General features: G+C 45.8%; 2 protein-coding genes across 2 annotated transcripts; both read left to right on the forward strand.

Moving 5' to 3' along the window:
* The first annotated feature begins 3590 nt into the window (after positions 1 to 3590).
* On the forward strand, positions 3591 to 9821 carry LOC111141802 (eppin-like). The gene is made up of 4 exons (XM_022494621.1): positions 3591 to 3759; positions 5228 to 5359; positions 8956 to 9123; positions 9611 to 9821. Exons 1-4 carry the CDS (start codon positions 3669 to 3671, stop codon positions 9667 to 9669), a joined length of 450 nt encoding a protein of 149 aa, XP_022350329.1. The 5' UTR covers positions 3591 to 3668; the 3' UTR covers positions 9670 to 9821.
* Positions 9822 to 12035: 2214 nt separating this feature from the next.
* Positions 12036 to 15748, forward strand: LOC111141530 (WAP four-disulfide core domain protein 6A-like). The gene is given in 5 exon segments (XM_022494140.1): positions 12036 to 12081; positions 12084 to 12228; positions 13473 to 13600; positions 15245 to 15412; positions 15741 to 15748. Coding segments are annotated over 5 exon segments (495 nt in total).
* The last annotated feature ends 1598 nt before the right edge of the window (positions 15749 to 17346 follow it).

Below are 17346 nucleotides of genomic sequence, written 5' to 3' on the forward strand. Positions count from 1 at the left end.
GAGGGTTTTGAAGGGGCGGGGGGTGGGAGGTTGGGGGAACCAGGTGGTGGGTATTAGAGAGGGCATGGATTGCATGGAGCACTGGGTGTGGTGCATAAACAATGAATTCTGTAATGATGAAAAGAAATTAATTTAAAAAAACCATAAAGAAAATATATTTGCAGTACTACACTGTAAAAAAAAAAAAAAAAGAAATGGAAGGAAAAGTTCCAGACTTGTTCTATGAACACTACTGCTTTCCAAAACCAGACAAAGATCCCATCAAAAAGGAGAATTCTAGACCAGTATTCCTGATGAACTTGGATGCCAAAAGACTCACTAAAATACTAACCAACAGGCTCCAATTGGTGTATTTAAAGGATTATTCACCGTCTTGTTAATGTTGGCTATTCTAACTGTGTAAGGTGGTATCAATGTGGTTTTGATTTGAATCTCCCTGATAGCTAATGATGATGAATATTTTTTCATGTGTCTGAACGAGTGTTGGAGAGGATGTGGAGAAAGGGGAACCCTCTTACACTCTTGGTGGGAATGCAAATTGGTGCAGCCATGTTGGAAACCAGTGTGGAGATTCCTGAAGAAATTAAAAATAGAGCTACCTTATGACCCCGCAATTGTACTACTGGGTATTTACCCCAAAGATACCGATGTAATGAAAAGAAGGGCCATATGTACCCCAATGTTCATAGCACAATGGCCACAGTCACCAAACTGTGGAAAGAACCAAGATGCCCTTCAACGGATGAATGGATGAAGAAGATATGGTCCATATATACTACGGAATATTAAGCCTCCATCAGAAATGATGAATACCTAACTTTTATATCAACATGGATGGGCCTGGAGATTATGCTAAGCGAAATAAGTCAAGCAGGGAGAGTTAATTATCATATGGTTTCACTTACTTGTGGAGCATAAGGAGTAACATGGAGGATAGTAGGAGAATGAAAGGAAAAGTGAATTGGGGGAAATCAGAGGCGGAGACGAACCATGAGGGAGTGTTCTCTGAGAAACAAACTGAGCATTCTGTAGGGGATGGAGGTAGGGGGTTAGGTGAGCCTGGTGGTGGGCATTAAGGAGGGCACATATTGCATGGAGCACTGGGTGTGATGCATAAACAATGAATCTTGGAACGCTGAAAAAATAAGATTAAATTAAAAGAAAAAGAAATTGGGTGAGGAAAGGGGCCCAAAATGCCATTCATCCTAGGCCCCAAAGGCATAAATTTCATCTCGCTTGCTTGGAAAGTGAGACCCAAGGGTGAGGCTGGAAATTAGGCAAGACAGAAGAGATAGAAGAACCAGAAATTCTGAGTTTTCATTTATACTCAAGAAAACTGAGAGAAGAATTCAGCCTTATTTGTGGGCCCTGGGAACCATTTGGGCATTTATAGACTCTGGGGGATCTTTAGCCTCTGTCCCCACTATAGACATCACTTTCATCTCCTTGTATGCACTATTCCTCGCTACCTTCAACTCCATAGTAAGATATTATAACCATACAAATATCACAATATTCCATAGTGACCTCTGACAAGTACACAGACACTCCATTCTCTTTTACCTTTATCTCTGACACTCACTCACTTGGTGACATTGAGTCAGCATCTGCACTCTTCTGAGCCTTATGACCCCTATGTGTACGATGAGGAAATAGGACTTGCGCCCTCAGAGTCCTTCCACCCATGGAGATCAGCTTTGTGTTCTCTCCTGGACTGAGTTTGGGAAGGACACAGAATAAGTGGAAAAGCACCACTCAAGACATCTTGGTTGTTTATTAGAAATTTATTCCCTGGTCCCATTATGGGGTTCACCTGGCTCCTGACTGGTGGGATGGGAATTTGTAATGTAAATGCCTGATATTCAGCTTTTTCACTATAATGTAAATGCCTGACATTGACATTAAGCTTTTGAGTGCTGAGGCATCCATTTCAAACACATCCATCTCATATAGATACACCCCCTGCTATATAACACAGACACTAACAACACACTTAGGATAAGGTAACAGCTGCTGTCACCAATGAAGTTCTCCTTTTAGAAACGCCTCGAGCAACCCAGATAACTAATCACTGGAGTGACCCTGCTTCTCCCTTCCCGCACCCTAATTCCCACTTTTAAATTCACCAATAGAAAGTGAACTCATGAAACCTTAGACATTCCACACTTAGACCCAAATAAAGGGAGAGCCCCAAAGTATGCACTTTCTCCCCCTCTCTCTGTCCGCAGCCTTTTGTATGTGGCTCTCTGCCTTCCCATGCTCCCTCCAGGGCTTGTGAGCAAATCTTTTCTTAAGTTCCATAATGGTTTGGCAGAGGTGAGCCCTGTGATCATAATAAGAACCCAAAGGCCAGTGCAACCACAACACTGACCCAGTGGTGGTAGGGGGATGTCTCTGAGGGGAATGTCTGTGGGCATTACTTTGAGTAAATATGTCCCAAGGGCATCTCAGGCCTTCTTAGAAGAGACTATCACTGTCAATAGGCTGAGACCCACACCACAGATTCCCATAGGGCGCTCTGCTGGTAATCCTAAATTTTGTGACCATACAGTCACTCACTGAAGATTAGGCTGGCTTTGTCTGGCTTTTGCCCATTATATAGGACAAATGGAGAATAAAGCTTGGCCCAAAAGTGCAAACTATAGTTAAGGAAAGAAATGGGGACCCTACAGATGACATTTGCACTTTGAAGGGCATCTCTCCTTCTGCCAAGGGTGATGGACTCACTGGCACTGCAGATTCCCTATAGGAAAGCTGCCAAGTACTCCAGCACTCTCTCCAGAGCCCTTTCACCAGTCCCATCAGAAGCCAGCAACTCTACTGCCTATGGACCTGTACTGGGGTGTAGTCTCTCAGGCAGGTCTCTCCATCTTACAGTGCTTCATGTTTACAGAGTTTACATGAGATGGCAAACATTCCCTACAGGCTCTGCTGACATTCTCCACCACTCTCAAACAATAGGACCTTGACAAACACTCTGAAAACTCTGCAGATGGGCTGTTCCTCCCCCACACCCCACTCTATGGCAACACATTTATTCTTCAGCCTTAGTAGAAGAATAGGAACTACCCAAAGAGAAAGGGGAGAAGGATAAGAAGAAAGGGTGGGAAAGGGAGAAAGAGACACAAAGATCATGAGAAGCCCACAGAAAAAGAGAGTAAGTCAGACACCGACACAAAGAAACACAGAAAAACAGAGATACCAGGAGATCCCTAGAGACACATTGTCAGAGACAAACAAAAGGGGCATGCCACTCAGCATGCAGATAAAATAGAAAGTGAATGGAGAACAAGCACATTCCACAACTCTCAGTCATCAAGAAGAAGACCGCTGATGGTGACATTAACACCTAAGGTCACCTAGAAATTGAGACAAGCTTTGCCTGCTCCCCCTGGTTGACCAGAGGGCCCAGCCCACCCCACCCCAGCCCAGGCTGCTGAGGCTCAGGAGCCAGGCCATCAAAGACCCTTCCCCAGGGCTGTGTGCTATAGATGCCAGCTGGTCACAGTGATGATCTCAGGAACTTGGTGTTCCCAGAAGGAAAGGAGGTGGCTGGCTTGACTCCAGTTCTCACATCCAAGATACTGACTACTGAAGAATAGGCTGGACAAAGGCAGACAGACATTTTCATATTCTGGGATCACCAGAGGGGCCAGCGCTTCTTCAGAATGGAGTCCTCTAGACTTTTCAGCATCCTGGTCTTTTCTACTCTTCTAGTGAATGTCCAGGGACCTGGGCTCACTGACTGGATCTTTCCCAGTAAGTACTGGGGTCTCAGCCCTCGCCCTGGAGAGAGGGAAGTTTGCTGGGAGGAAGAAAGAAGGAATAAGACTTGAGTTGCTTCCCACCATTTTAGCCCTGGAACCAGGCTGGGACATATTTGGAATATTTCTTCCAATTTCCCTCTTTTTGGAAGATCACTTCAGTGAATGCAAGATTGCAGACCTGAGGCAAACCCCATTTTCAGCCCCTTTGAAGTGAAGGTCAGTTGGGGGGGTTGAGGGAAGAGTCACAGGATCCAGTGTTTATGGGAGGGGCTATAGGAATCTGAGAAGCCTAGGGGACCTCCCCCTCATCTCACAACAGAAACAGCCCCCTTTCTCAAGATATCATCTCTATCAACTCCTGATTCTTTCAAATGTAGTCCTATAAAGTATTCCTGCATCCCCAGGGGTGCCTTGCCTTTGGGGTAGAAGACAGCATCCAGAAGTTTCTTTGAACTGAAGACAGTAATACTCCATGACTTCATAGAAATAATGATAATTGCTACCACTTACTGAACATTTAGAAAGTAATGAGTTTGAGAGATCTGGATTCAGACATGGTGGGTCCAAATTCTAATTCCACCACTCAGCAGCTATAATCTTGGGCAAGTTACTTAAACTCCATGTGCTTCTGTCTCCTCCTCTGCAAAATGGGGATGTCAATAGAACTCAATGAGATAGCATTTAACGTGTAGAAAAGTGCTTGGCTTATGGGAAACAGTTGACAAATAGTAATAAATAGCTATGCATCAGTTCCTATGATTAGAGCTTTACACAGTTTGTCTCATTTCTTCCTCAATGACTGTAAGGCTAAAATGATTTTAAAAGTGAAAAAAACCAAGGTTCAGAAAGGTGAGTGGTAAGCCAAGAGGTAGAATTTAAATACCTGAGTCTCTGATGACAAGGTGAGGGATATTAATTATGTGCAATAGTGCCCACTCTCCCCGGCCCTGCCAGGAACTCGCAAACACTGACTTCTCAACCAGGCCAAAAATGACCAGATTAGCCTGGTCCAGTGGCTTTCAGTGGGGTGATTTTCCCCTCCAGTGTACATTTTCTGTCTGGAGACATATTTGGTTCTTTAACTGGGGACTGCTATTGGCATCCAGTGGAAAGAGGGCCAGGCTGCTGCTCAACATCCTACAATGCCCAGGGCAGCCCTCCTCTCCCGTAAGTAATGATGAGGCCCTAGTGGCAAGGTTAAGAAATCCTGCCTTAGAGGGAGTAAGTGTAGAGTGCGGAACAAAGGATGGGGTGAGAAGGTAGAAAGTAAATGGTGTTCAGAAGGGAGAGTAGTGTGGGCAGTGTTGGGAAATACATGAGAACACCCTGAAGAAAAGGTCTCCTTTGGATGAGCAAAGAGAAAGCAAGCTTCCCCGACTCCTCTGAATTGCCTCAGGTTGGGAGAAGAGTGGGCACTGTGCCCTCCAACATTCATGGTTGTAAAACTGTCCTTTTCCTAGGGAGATGCCCCAGAATCCGAGAGAAATGTGAATTCAGAGAAAGGGATATCTGTACGAAGGACAGACAATGTCTGGACAACAAGAAGTGTTGCATCTTCAGCTGTGGAAGAAAATGTTTAGACCTCAACCAAGGTAGTATTCAGAGCTTCAGAATTACCAGCCCCTCTGCCCATACCCTCACCTTCTGGCTATGTGGCAGCATTGCCCCTTCTTTACTAAGGACCGGTCCCTGAGCAAGACTGCTGGGTTGGGGAGACCTGCAATTTAGAGCCGTCACTGCCCCTGATATATGTGTGTGACATTAGATAGTATCTTCATCCTGTCTGGGCTTTGGTTTCCCCAAACAGAAGATGACTATAGGATGGTAGCCGAAAATCTTGTGGTTGTTTTAACTCTTGTGATTTTCTTTTTGTTTCTTTGGATTGATGATTTTCTGAGTCCCCTCATGGCTATTGTTGGCACATTGTTGCTGGAAGTGATAACTAAGCTACTGGTATTTACTAGCTTTTTGCGGCAGAGGGGCCACTTCTCTGCTTATTGAAGTCCAACTCAGCACCAGGAAACCTCCCTCGACTACTCCAGACCAGAAGGCTTTTCCTTTGCTCCTGCAATCTTAACTCCATGGTCATATCCTTGGGTTCCAAATAGACAATCATAGACTATCTGGAGTAAAGACTCTCTTTGCTCTTCAATTAACAAATATACATCTAGTGTCTCTGAGATGCATAATAAGATTAGACCAGTATGGTCAGGGAAGTAAGGAAGACTTCCCTGAGAAAGCAAATCTGGAGTCCTGTTCAGAAGGATGGGTAGTAAATTTAGGCATAGAGTCAGTGGGAGGGCTTTTGCAGGTACAGGGAAAACATGCACAAAATCTCAATGGTGGGTCCTGGAGGCCAGGGAGCAAGAGTACATATAAGCATGGTACAAGGGAAAGGATCTTAGGTAGGTAGGGTCTGGTGGGCTAGCAACTCACTTTGATCTCAAGAGGGGTGGAAACCAACTGAGGTGGACAGCAACGTAATTGGGTTTTTAAATGCACACACAGAGGAGGAACAGAGTATCTTCAAGGAATTCAGGAAGAGATGATATGGTAGCTTGGACCAGAGAGGTAGGTGAGGGGATGGAGAGGAGTGGGGTGTGTTTGAAAGATGTCTAGGAAGTAAAGCAAGCAGGACTTGACAATGGAGCAGCATGGCTAGGAGGATGGTAAGTTGTTCATTTGCCTAAGGTGAGGGATTCTGAATCCATGCTTCCTGAGCTCAAGTCTTAGCTCTGGTTTTTTAACAGCCTGGACAAATTAACAATTCTCCCCCACTGTCCCTCAGTTTCTCCAGATAATGAAAGGACCAGTGTTAAAGGTTATCTGGAGGATCAGGTAGGTTGATATGCATGAAGTACTTAGAGCAATGCCTGGCAAAATATAGACAGATGACACATATTAGTTTAAATTAATTGTTATTCTTTTTTTTCATTATTTTCTTTATTTATTAACATATAATGTATTATTTGCCCCAGGGGTACAGGTCAGTGAATCATCGGGCTTCCACATTTCACAGCACTCACCGTAGCACATACCCTCCTCAATGTCCATAACCCAGCCACCCTATCTATCCCTACCCCCTACCCTTCAGCAACCCTTAGCTTGTTTTGTGAGATTAAGAGTCTTTTATGGTCTTTCTCCCTTCCAATCCCATCTTGTTTCATTTTTTTCCCTCCCTACCCCCTACAACCCCCTGCCCTACCTTTCAAATTCCTTATATCAGAGAGATCATATGATATTAATTATTATTCTTGACTGGGAGCTCCTAAAAGGCTCCACCCCTTTTCTTTGTCTCTTAAAGCATCTTGCACACAGTAGGTGCTCAATGAATGGCTTATTTAGTTCAGGTCAGGATGCATTTGGTTTTACCCTCAACATTCTGCAGGATCCTATACTGAATCAGACCACCTACTAGGAATGGGGCTCCAAGATGAAATCAGACACAATCTATGCCCCCTTGGAAGCTCACAACCTCATGGGGAGACCAAGGATGTAAACCAGTAACAATCATGTACATGAGATCAGAAACATGGTGGAACAATGCAGGATTGGTCCAGGAACCTGTGGGGGTGTGGGGTGTATATGGAGGCAGTGATATCATAGAGGAACTGATGTCGAGGTTTTGAAGAGAGAGTGGGAGTGTTGCTAACGAACAACAGCAGGGTGGGCAGAAGGAATGTACAGTGAAAGGTGTAGGTGTGTGGGATAGCAAAGGGTGTTGAATAGTGCAGGAGCATGTACCTCAAGTGGTACTGTGGAGGGGGTGGGGCAGATCCACAAGCAGGAGTCAGACTACAAAGAGCCTGTGAGTCATGGGAAGACTTGCCATGAAGTCAAGGTCTTAGCTGTGGAATGACGTGATCAGCTTTGTTTCAGGTTCATTAGGTCCTTCCCCCTGGTGGTCTGCACAAAGGATTGATTGGAGGGGCTAGGGACAGGGGCAGGAGATCAGTTCCTGGCTATCCCAACAGCCCAGGTACGAGACATGGAAGATGAAAGAGAGTGGCAGAGAAGTGAGCCAGAGTTTTCCCTCGAGGAACTCTTGAGTTTAGTTCAGATCTGCATTCATTTGCTAAGGTTGCTATAACAAAGGACCACAAGCTAGGTGGCTGAAACAGCAGAAATGTATTGTCTCAGGGTCTGCAGGATACAAGTCCAAGGTCAAGCATTGGCAAGGCAGGGTCTTTCGCAGGTTATCAGGAGAACATCTGTTCCATGCCTCTCCCCTAACTCGTGGTGGTGTGCTGGCAATCTTTGGCAGTCCCAGGCTTATAGACCTCTGCCTTCAGGTGAACATGGTGGTGTGTGTGTGTGTGTGTGTGTGTGTGTGTGTGTGTGCGCGCGCGCGCGCGCATGCATGCAAAGTTCCTCTTTCTATAAAAAGACTAGTCATATTGGGTTAGGAATGCATCCTCCTCCAGAATGACTTATCTTAACTAATTACATCTGCCGCAACTCTGTTTCCAAGTAGGGTCACATTCTGAAGTACTGAATGTTAAGACTTCAACATATGAATGGACATGGAGTGGGTGGGGCAGAACACAATCCAACCCATCACAGGACTGAAGCTAACTGCAGGATGAAAGGTGCTTGACCATCTAAAAAACAGCCCCTGCTTTACTCATGATCCCATAATCTCTCTTCCTGGCATGATTTGCAGGGCAGAGTATGTGCTTATATTTTGTCCTTTTCAAGACACTTCCATATCTTTTAACCATTCAGCATGTATTTACTGAACAGCTACTCTCTGCCAGGCACTGTGCTAGAAGCTGCACATTCAGGTCCATGAGGGCAGTCTTACTTGTGCTTTGCAGAGTGGGAGTTGCATTCTCATTTTCCAGAAGAGCAAGTCAAGGCCAAGACAGGTCACAGGGGAGGTCGACGTGCACACACTGAATTGGGAGCAGAGCCTTGAAATAAGTCTCCTCACTCTCAGGGAAGACAATGGGGATGGTGACCATGAGGAATGGGGGGGGATGTTCTCTGGGGCTGCAGAACCCCCAACAGCTCCACTCTGGGGTCTCCCTACAATGTGTACCATACACCAGTGGAGCTGGGCTCCTGAGGTGTAATAAGGGAAAAGAAGCCTGCTCTGTTCCATGTCTGGTGGTTTGCAGGGGTAACAATATCAGTTGGTCCATGGGGCTGGGCACTCATAATGCTCAAGTCTGGTATCTCCCTACAGATATATGCTCCATGCCCAAAGAACCTGGCCCCTGTATGGCATTTTTCCAGCGTTGGTGGTACGATAAGGAGAAGAATACCTGCTCCAAGTTCATCTATGGCGGCTGCCAAGGGAACAACAACAACTTTCAGTCCAAAGCCATGTGCCAGAACATGTGCCCCAGCAACCGTGAGTTGAGTACCCGGGGCATCCTGTCCTCACTTGGGCCCTTCCTACAGGCCTGTGTGCGGCTGCTTTGTTCAGGCATGGGCCATAGCCTTGACAAGGCAGGTGCTGACAGAGCCAACTCCACTTAGAGATGAGCATGCACCTGGCAGAGGGATGGACAGTGGTATTCTGGGAACTGAGGTTGGGAAGGACGTGGCCATGATCAAAGCTGGCAAGTATGAGGGGTGGAGGGAGGATGCAGACACGGTGAAATCCCAGAGACCAGCTCCAGAGAAGTCACAGGACATCCAGCCTAGGACTGGATCATCAGCACTCTATCTCGACCACAGCTCCGTTCTCCTATAAGAACGAAAGCTATAGCTCCCCAGAGAAAACCCACTTTGTTTTCACCTTCTATGCTAAGATGCATGAATGTCACTTCAGGACTCACTCTGAAGATAAGCTGAATCCAAGATGCTTAGCAGGTCTTGTCCTACATTCTCACCAGGCGCCAAATCATCAGTGCATAAGGATGCACCTGAACAACCACCAGGAGTTGGCTCGTGATCCAAGGCTCTGTCCGTGCTCCTGACCGATGCTCCATATTGGCTTCCACTCTTCAATTCCACATTCCAAGGGCTCAGCTCTTCTCCAGGCAGAGTTCTGGGATCTGCATTCCCCTTTCTCTACCTCAGCGTCTTTTCACACATGGTCCCATTTTTTTTTAACTCCGTCCCTATGTTTCTTTCCTATATGTCCAATGTCTAGAACCCCCTGTCTATACCTGCATATCTCCCAGTTTTCCCCAATAAAGTATGCTGTTTAGTCCTGTGCCTCTGAGGCTAAACAATTCATATCGGTTGGTACATTACACTTTGCAGAGAGTAAAGGTTCATTGAAGCTTTTGTGACACCAAAAAAGGGAGTGAAAACTGTCAGAACCTTGAGAGTTCGGAGCTCCAGGAACATTGTGATCCTCCTCTGTTTCTCAAAAAAATTGCAGGACCCTTTTAAGACAAGGGTCTATGGGCATTTCCTTATTTTGGAGACCCCAGAAACCAATCTTAGGACAAGGACATGGGTAGAGGACTTTACTTGGGAGATCTCTCAACACACATAAGGTAGGGTGAGGTAGGTGATACAGACAAGAGAGGAGTCAATTATGAGCTGGTTACCATGGGGGCAAATTGCAGCTTACTGCCCCTGGGGACCTTCTAAGGAGTCCTGTAAAATATGTGTCCAGATGTCTGCATTCATCTCCAGTGATGAGGCAGCGGAGGCATTTACCCCTTAATTCCCATCCCTTCCTGGATGCCTGGGCCTATGAAAGTTCTTCCTCCTCCAGATTGTTCCCCACACAAGCTGACAAGCTGTCAGGGAGCCAGAGCAGTCCTATAGCACAGAAGTAGAGACTCTGACACTTGAGATGGGACGCTATCATGGTACACTGGCCACAATAAGGAGTCAAAAACTAACACAAGCTACACTGCAGACGGACCTCCAAAGCATCAAGTGATGCAGAAAAAGCCAGTCACAAGATGTCCTATACTGTGTGATTCTATTTATAGAACATCCAGAATAGGAAGATCCACAGAAATAGAATGTAGGTTACTGGTTGCCGGGGCAGGATTAGGCTGGGGAAAATAGTGACTGCTAGTAGGTAGAGGTTGTCTTTTTTTCTTCTGTCTTTCTTTCCTTCCTTCCTTCCTTCCTTCCTTCCTTCCTTCCTTCCTATCTTCCTTCCTTCCTCCCTTCCTTCTTTCTTTCTTTCTTTCTTTCTTTCTTTCTTTCTTTCTTTCTTTCTTTCTTTCTTTCTTTCTTCTTTCGTTTTGTTTCTTTAAGTAATCTCTACACCAGAGGTGGGGCTAGAGCTTCTGAGATCAGGAGTCATATGGTCTTCTAACTGAGCGAGTCAGGTGCCCCTAAGGTTTTCTTCTGGAGTGATAAAAATACTGTGGAACTAATAGAGGTGGTGGTCACACAACATTGTGTAGGCACTTAAAAACCTCTGATCTGTCCACTTAAAAATGGTTCAGCTTATCTGATGTTAATTCCACTTCATTTTTTAAAACAATTAGAAAAAAAATGTGCACTAGATCTCTCTCCTACAGCTGCAAGCGAAATTAGAGGCAAGCCAAGAACATGTCTTATTAACACTTCACACCCTAAGTTGGAAAGTTCAGGGAAGAATCTTCATGCCCCATGGCTGCTGCTTCTGAGGTCATAACTAATATTTAGTATTTCCTCCTGCATCACCCATTCCAAATTGCACCCAACAATAGAGGCTCCCCATTAGCTCTGGCATCCTCTCCTGCTTTCAAAGCACCATGATCTTGACATACACTCTCTGAAGATTTGGTTCAACCTGGGATCAACCTGGCTCCTCCAGACCACATGCTACTCAGGGTAACATCTTTACTTTTTGACGATGGTTAAGGAAAAGGAGTGGTCCAAAGAGATGAAAAAGGAGAAGAACAGAAGGGAAATGAAAGGCAGGGAGAAAGAGACCCAGACAGAGACTCACAAGAAAAGAGAAAAAGGCAGGCACAGAGTGAAAGGAGGAGGCACAGAGAGAACGAAAATAAACAGTGTGAGAAAAACAAGCAGACAGACAAATAGATATGTCAGGAGAAGTATAAGATTGGAAAGAAGAGAACTGGGATATTATTGACTCTAAACTCCCCCTGGATGATGGAAGATGCTGAAATTGAACACCCCCTTCTCCGAGGGAGTCTAGAAGTCCCAGACAAGCTTTGGCCCTCTCCCTGGCTGACCAGAGAGTCAGAGAACCTCAGCGAGCTGAGAAATAGAAGCTGCCTGTGAAGGGCCCTTTCCCCCAGTGTCGGGGCTGTGGGTGTCAGCTACTCCCACTGATGGCCTCGGGGACTTGGCATTCCCCAGTAGAGGGAGCGTGGCTGTCTTGTCTTCAGTGATATGTGGCTCCAGGGCCAGGGCAGCCAAAGCTCAGAAGCAGGAGCTACTGGGAGCAGTTCCTAATTTTGGCGCCACCAACCAGGCCAGTAGCTCTTAAAATGGGGCTCTTGGGACTTCTGCCAGTCCTGGCACTCTTCATCCTCTTGGGGGGAGTCCAGGAACCTGAGCTCGTTGAGGGGTTCTTTGGCAGTAAGTACTGGGGACTAGGGCCTCCCAGTGGAGATATGGAAGTTGCTGGGAGGGAGGAACAAAAAGTTCTAAGGATGAGGAACACCTCCCCCACTCAGCCTGAGGTTTTAGATGGGAGAAAGGGAGATATTCACAGTCTTTTTCTCTCAGAGCCCTACCATCTTCTAAGATGCCTCCTGTGAGTGCAAGAACCTGGGTCTCTAGCAACAGACAGCCCACTATCATTATGAGAGGGATTCCTTCTGGAGGTGCCTGGACCTGGAGCTTATGAGATGGACTAAAGGTGCTACTGGGACCTTATGGGCCTTTCCTGCAAGAAAGCTCCCTCACCCTAGCTCCACCCTTAGCAGCTTTGAATCTTCCAGTTGCAGCCCCCAAAAGTCTCCCCACACTCACACCACCAGAGGGTCCTTGCCTGTGGATTATAGAATGGTCTCTTGAAGTCCCTTGGAATGCTGAGATATGCAGACACCCTTAAGCAGCAGCTAAAAATACACTGAGCACTCAACAGTGAAGCCATACATTGTAGGTTTCAAATCCTGGCTCCTCTCCTTAGTAGTAGCTGTGTGACCTTGGGGAAGTTCACATAACCACCCTGTGCTCCAGATTCCTCTGTTTATAAAATGTGGATATTATGAGACTGATGTGCTGCCTACTGCGCTAAGGAGGCACCTTAAAATGTGGATATTGATAGGACTCACCAATAGAAATGCCACAAGGATTCAGGAGAAGAGAACAAGAGCACAGGAAGCACCTCGTTAATATTAATTATCATTATTGTGTCCCAGGCCGCCTGACAATGGCTTCCAAGATTTGTCACCTAATCCTTGAAACAACTCTATAGTGAAGGAATCAAGGTCCAAAGATGGTGCCTGCCATTCCAAGGGTGACACAGAAATTCAAAAGCCTAGCCATCTGACTCCATAAATGGAAATCTCAGTCACCTGGAAAAGTGCTAGCACCCTCGCCCCCACCCAGGAAACATCCAATACAGGAAGGCCAAGTGACCAGAGTAGTCCTAGCAGACAGCATCCTTTTCCCTGAAACCTCATGAGTGGTGGGGGTGGGAGTAGGACTTGTTTAGGAACTAGATGGGCAGTCATTACAGGGTTGGGAGTGGGACCAGTGCTGTGAAAATCTGGAGTCATCTGAAGATTACTAAGTCTTCCTTAACTCTGCAGTAGTGCCCTGGGTCTGACCATGGAGGGTTCTGGCTTTCCTTTTTCCTTTTTCCCCTCCCACAGAGAGGTGTCCTCAAATCAGGGTACCATGCAATTACAGAGAAATCGACCAGTGCGGGAAGAAGAAACCATGCCCCAAGAAGATGACGTGTTGCAGTTTTAACTGTGCAAAGAAATGTTTAGATCTCAAGGAAGGTAACACACAAAGCCCCTAAACTATCCAGTGTCCTCCCTGCTGACCCCTACTCTCTGCCCATCAGCACTGGCAGTGTCGGACCTCTCCCCTGGTTCCCTGATGGCTGGTCTATGACCAAGAATCTGGGCGCATCTTCTACTTGACCCAAATCCTAGAAGCATTGAACTGGGTGGGGTTTATTTAATTTCTGTCCCTACTCAGGTATATGATGTGTGTAAGAGTTTTTGTTGTATGGACTTTAGTTTTCCCATTTGTAAGAAAGAAGCAGGCATTAGACCACAAGTTTTCTGGCCTATTCTGTGATCCTCTGAGGTGCCAAGTTCCCACTGAGGTCCCATCAAATGCCAGCATGGTGTCAGGTGATATGATAGTTATAAGAAACAGGTATACGATTTATAGTTCCTGGTTCCGCCCCGCAGGCTTCTCTGTCATATAAATCCAGGATGCCTTCCCTAACCATTTTTTACCTCTTCCACACTTTCTCTTGTGCTCGTATGATTAAACTCTAAAGAGGACGATCAAAGACCATTCATTCATTCATTCATTCAACAAATATTTACTGGTGTCCCTTATACACATGATAGGCTCCACTTGCTTATTATAGGACAGAGGGGCAAGAAAGGTTTTCTCAGGAAAAAGATCTATGATTTAAGATCTGAAAGATGGGCAGTAAGTAGACAAAAATTGGAGGGAAGAGCTCTCCAGGCACAACTAATAGCATGTGCAAAGGCCCTGTGTGAGGAGACAGCATGCTCAGGCCTAGAAATTCCAGAGATCAGAGAGTGAGCATGCCTGTGTAAGAGAGAGAAATATCAGGATGGTGAGGCCATGTTAGATAGGCAAGGATCTGACAAGGCAGGGTCTTGCTGGCCGGATTAAGGGGTCTGGTCTTGATCCTAAGAGCAACATAATATCTAAGTTCAAATCCCTTGCCACCTATGTGACCTGAGGAAGTTACTTAGCCTCTCTGAACTTCTGAACTATCATCTGCAAAATGAGGACAATAAAAGGACCTAGCTCCTCAGGCTATATGTCAATATATATGTCAAGTGCTAAGAACTTTGATAAATGGTGTCATTGTTGTGCTTCAGACTATGAGGTCCTAAACAACTCTATTTGTACCTCATAGTACTATGCACAAAACAGTTGCCCATTAAGTATCTCTTGAAGTTCAGGATATGTTTGATTTTGTACTGTGAAAATTCCTGAAGCATCCTCTCAGTGCCAGATTATCTGCTAGGAACAGGTGTACCAAGATGACATAATGTGCAAACCTCACTTTCTGATGGAGGAGTAAAAAAAAAAATGAACAAATAATTATGTGGAAGTGATCAATGTGTGGGCAAGAATGAAAAGCAAAAAAAAAAAAAAAAAAAAAAAAAAAAATGGAGCCAGGAGAGACATCATAGAAGAGTTTGATGTGTGGAGTGTTTTGAGGGATAAATAGGAGTACACCTAGTAAGCAAGAGACGGGTGGACATTATGCATGTGCAAAAGCATAGAGAAGTGTAACAGCATAATATCTTTTTAGCAAGTTCATGCTGCCCTAAAAATATTATGCCCTTTCATTCTTCCAAGTCTTTGCAGAATATTCTCTAGCAAGGCAGGCACCCAAGCAATACTGCTCTGCCATCTCCTTGCAGACATATGCAGTTTGCCAGTGAGTATTGGCCTCTGCCTGGCCAGCATTCCACGCTGGTGGTACAATAAGGAAACCAAAACCTGCACCAGTTTCAGCTATGGTGGTTGCACTGGGAACAATAACAACTTCCAATCTGAAGCTGCCTGCAGGGCTGTCTGTTCAGAAGCATGTAAGTCTCAGGGGTCCCATCTCCCATGCTCACCTGCACAGGTGGGAGGTCTGGGTGTTGGTTGGCCCATTCCAGGAAGCTGGCAGGCCTGGGGCTGGTAGAACCAGTCATCTCTGAGGGGCAAATAGGGGATGCTTTGGGAAAGAGAAAGTGTGAAGAGGAGCAGTAGTCAAAGGGAAGTTGGCAAGTATGAGATGGACAGTGGGTGCAGAACGAGGAAGCAGAAGGGGTTGAGTGTCCAAGACTATGTCAGAAGAAGGCCAACTGAACCAGTCCAGTGCTGGGCACCATGCACTCATCATTCAATCTCTTCATTTTTCTTTTTAAGGTGCTTAAAGCCAGGACAACCACATGCTTTATTGAGCAAACTGAGAAAGTTTTGAGAGTGAAAGGAGATACCACTAATTATTACACTGGGACAACAGGTTTAAACTGGGACTTGACTGAAAAGCCCAGAGCACACCAGCACACTATGAGCCCCCCAGATCATTCCACTTCTGGTTTCTCTTCTGTGAAAAGATATAAAAATGACCCCATCTCCTTTGTTCCATTAATTATAAGATTTGGTTCTTGTATGAGTAGGGCCCAAGCATCTCATCCTTTTCTATTCTGCTGTCTTGCAGAGTCACCATCTCCCTCAGTATGATAAAGAGAACTGGAACAACCTCCAGAATTTGGCTCATAATTCAGGGCTCTCTCCATGTGTGCCTGACTGATGCTTCATAACAGCTACCAAGACATTGACTGTTCCAAAAACCAAACCCCAGGATTTGCTTACTCCCTTTCCTCCAGCTCAGCTTCTCTTCAAACACAATGCCCTTCACCCTTTAACACTTTCTCAGTGTTTGATCCTATCTCTTCACTCTTATGGTACCTGTGTATCCTTCAGAAGCCTCCAGTTTCCCTAATAAAGTGTTCTGTAGGTCTGATGTTTCTGAGAATGAATAATTCACATCTACTCCCTCTGGCCTGTGTAAAATTGTCACGGAATGCTTAGAATGGAACCAAGCTTGCTCGGGTGAGGGAAAATGAGACTTGAGCTCCATTAACTTCGTGGGAGATACATCTCTGAAAAGGCTGTGGGTTTGTTTCCTAGACTTTCCATAAAGGATATACTTCCAGTGTCCAGCACAGACAGTACAAAATAGAAGATAACTGTGGAAGAGACATGAAAGGAGGAGATGGGTCAGCAAAGAGATGCAGAGGAAGGGAGAAGAGAGAGAGTTGGAGGAGAAAAAGATACTGAATGATGGCACAGTTTTAAAGCAGGGACCTACAATTCTTTCACTCCCTTCAGCCTAGTGGTAGAAGCCTTGGAGTCCACAGCCCCTCCCTTTGAATCTTGGCAAACTGTGGGACTGCTTTGACTGGTAGAGTAAAAACAGATGATGCTGTGTGACTTCCAAGGTTAAGCCAGAAAAAGTGCACTCCACCCTCTTATGATGCTTGTTTCGGGGACTGCATGAGGCAGTTGCCATGTAAGAGGGCCAGTTGCCCTGAGACAACCATGCTGGGGAGGCCCAAGCATGTGCTCTGGTTGACAGCCCCAGACAAGACCAACCTGAGAGCCAAGGTCTGTTGCCAGTCACATGAATGAGCTTCCAACCCCATGGAGCTTCAGATGACTATGGCTCCAGCAGACATCTGACTGCAACCTGGTGAAGACCCCAGGAGAGAACCACTGAGCTCATTCCCTCCCAAACTGCTCACCCATAATACGGTGAGAAATAGAAAATGTTCTGGGAAATTTTATTCACAGCAATAGGTAGGTAATTAGAAGAGATGGGAAGGAAGTGAAAGGAAGAGGAGAGGCAAGGAGGGGAGGGATGGAGGAGAGGAAAGGCATAGAGAAGTCAAGGGGAAGGTAAGAAGGAGTCTCCAAAGGACTAGGCAAGATAAGAAGGTGCCAGGCTTAAAGAGGCAGCCCCACAGCA

Source organism: Enhydra lutris, unplaced genomic scaffold (assembly GCF_002288905.1).
Source record: "Enhydra lutris kenyoni isolate GAN:26980312 unplaced genomic scaffold, ASM228890v2 scaffoldscaffold6, whole genome shotgun sequence".
Lineage (NCBI taxonomy): Eukaryota > Metazoa > Chordata > Mammalia > Carnivora > Mustelidae > Enhydra > Enhydra lutris.

Excerpts from the sequence above, each read along its gene's own strand:
- LOC111141802 (XM_022494621.1), top strand. The coding sequence starts at position 3,669 with ATGGAGTCCTCTAGACTTTTCAGCATCCTGGTCTTTTCTACTCTTCTA. Across the intron at positions 3,760-5,227 it reads CACTGACTGGATCTTTCCCA|GGAGATGCCCCAGAATCCGA; the intron begins GTAAGTACTGGG and ends TCCTTTTCCTAG. Across the intron at positions 9,124-9,610 it reads GAACATGTGCCCCAGCAACC|GCGCCAAATCATCAGTGCAT; the intron begins GTGAGTTGAGTA and ends CATTCTCACCAG.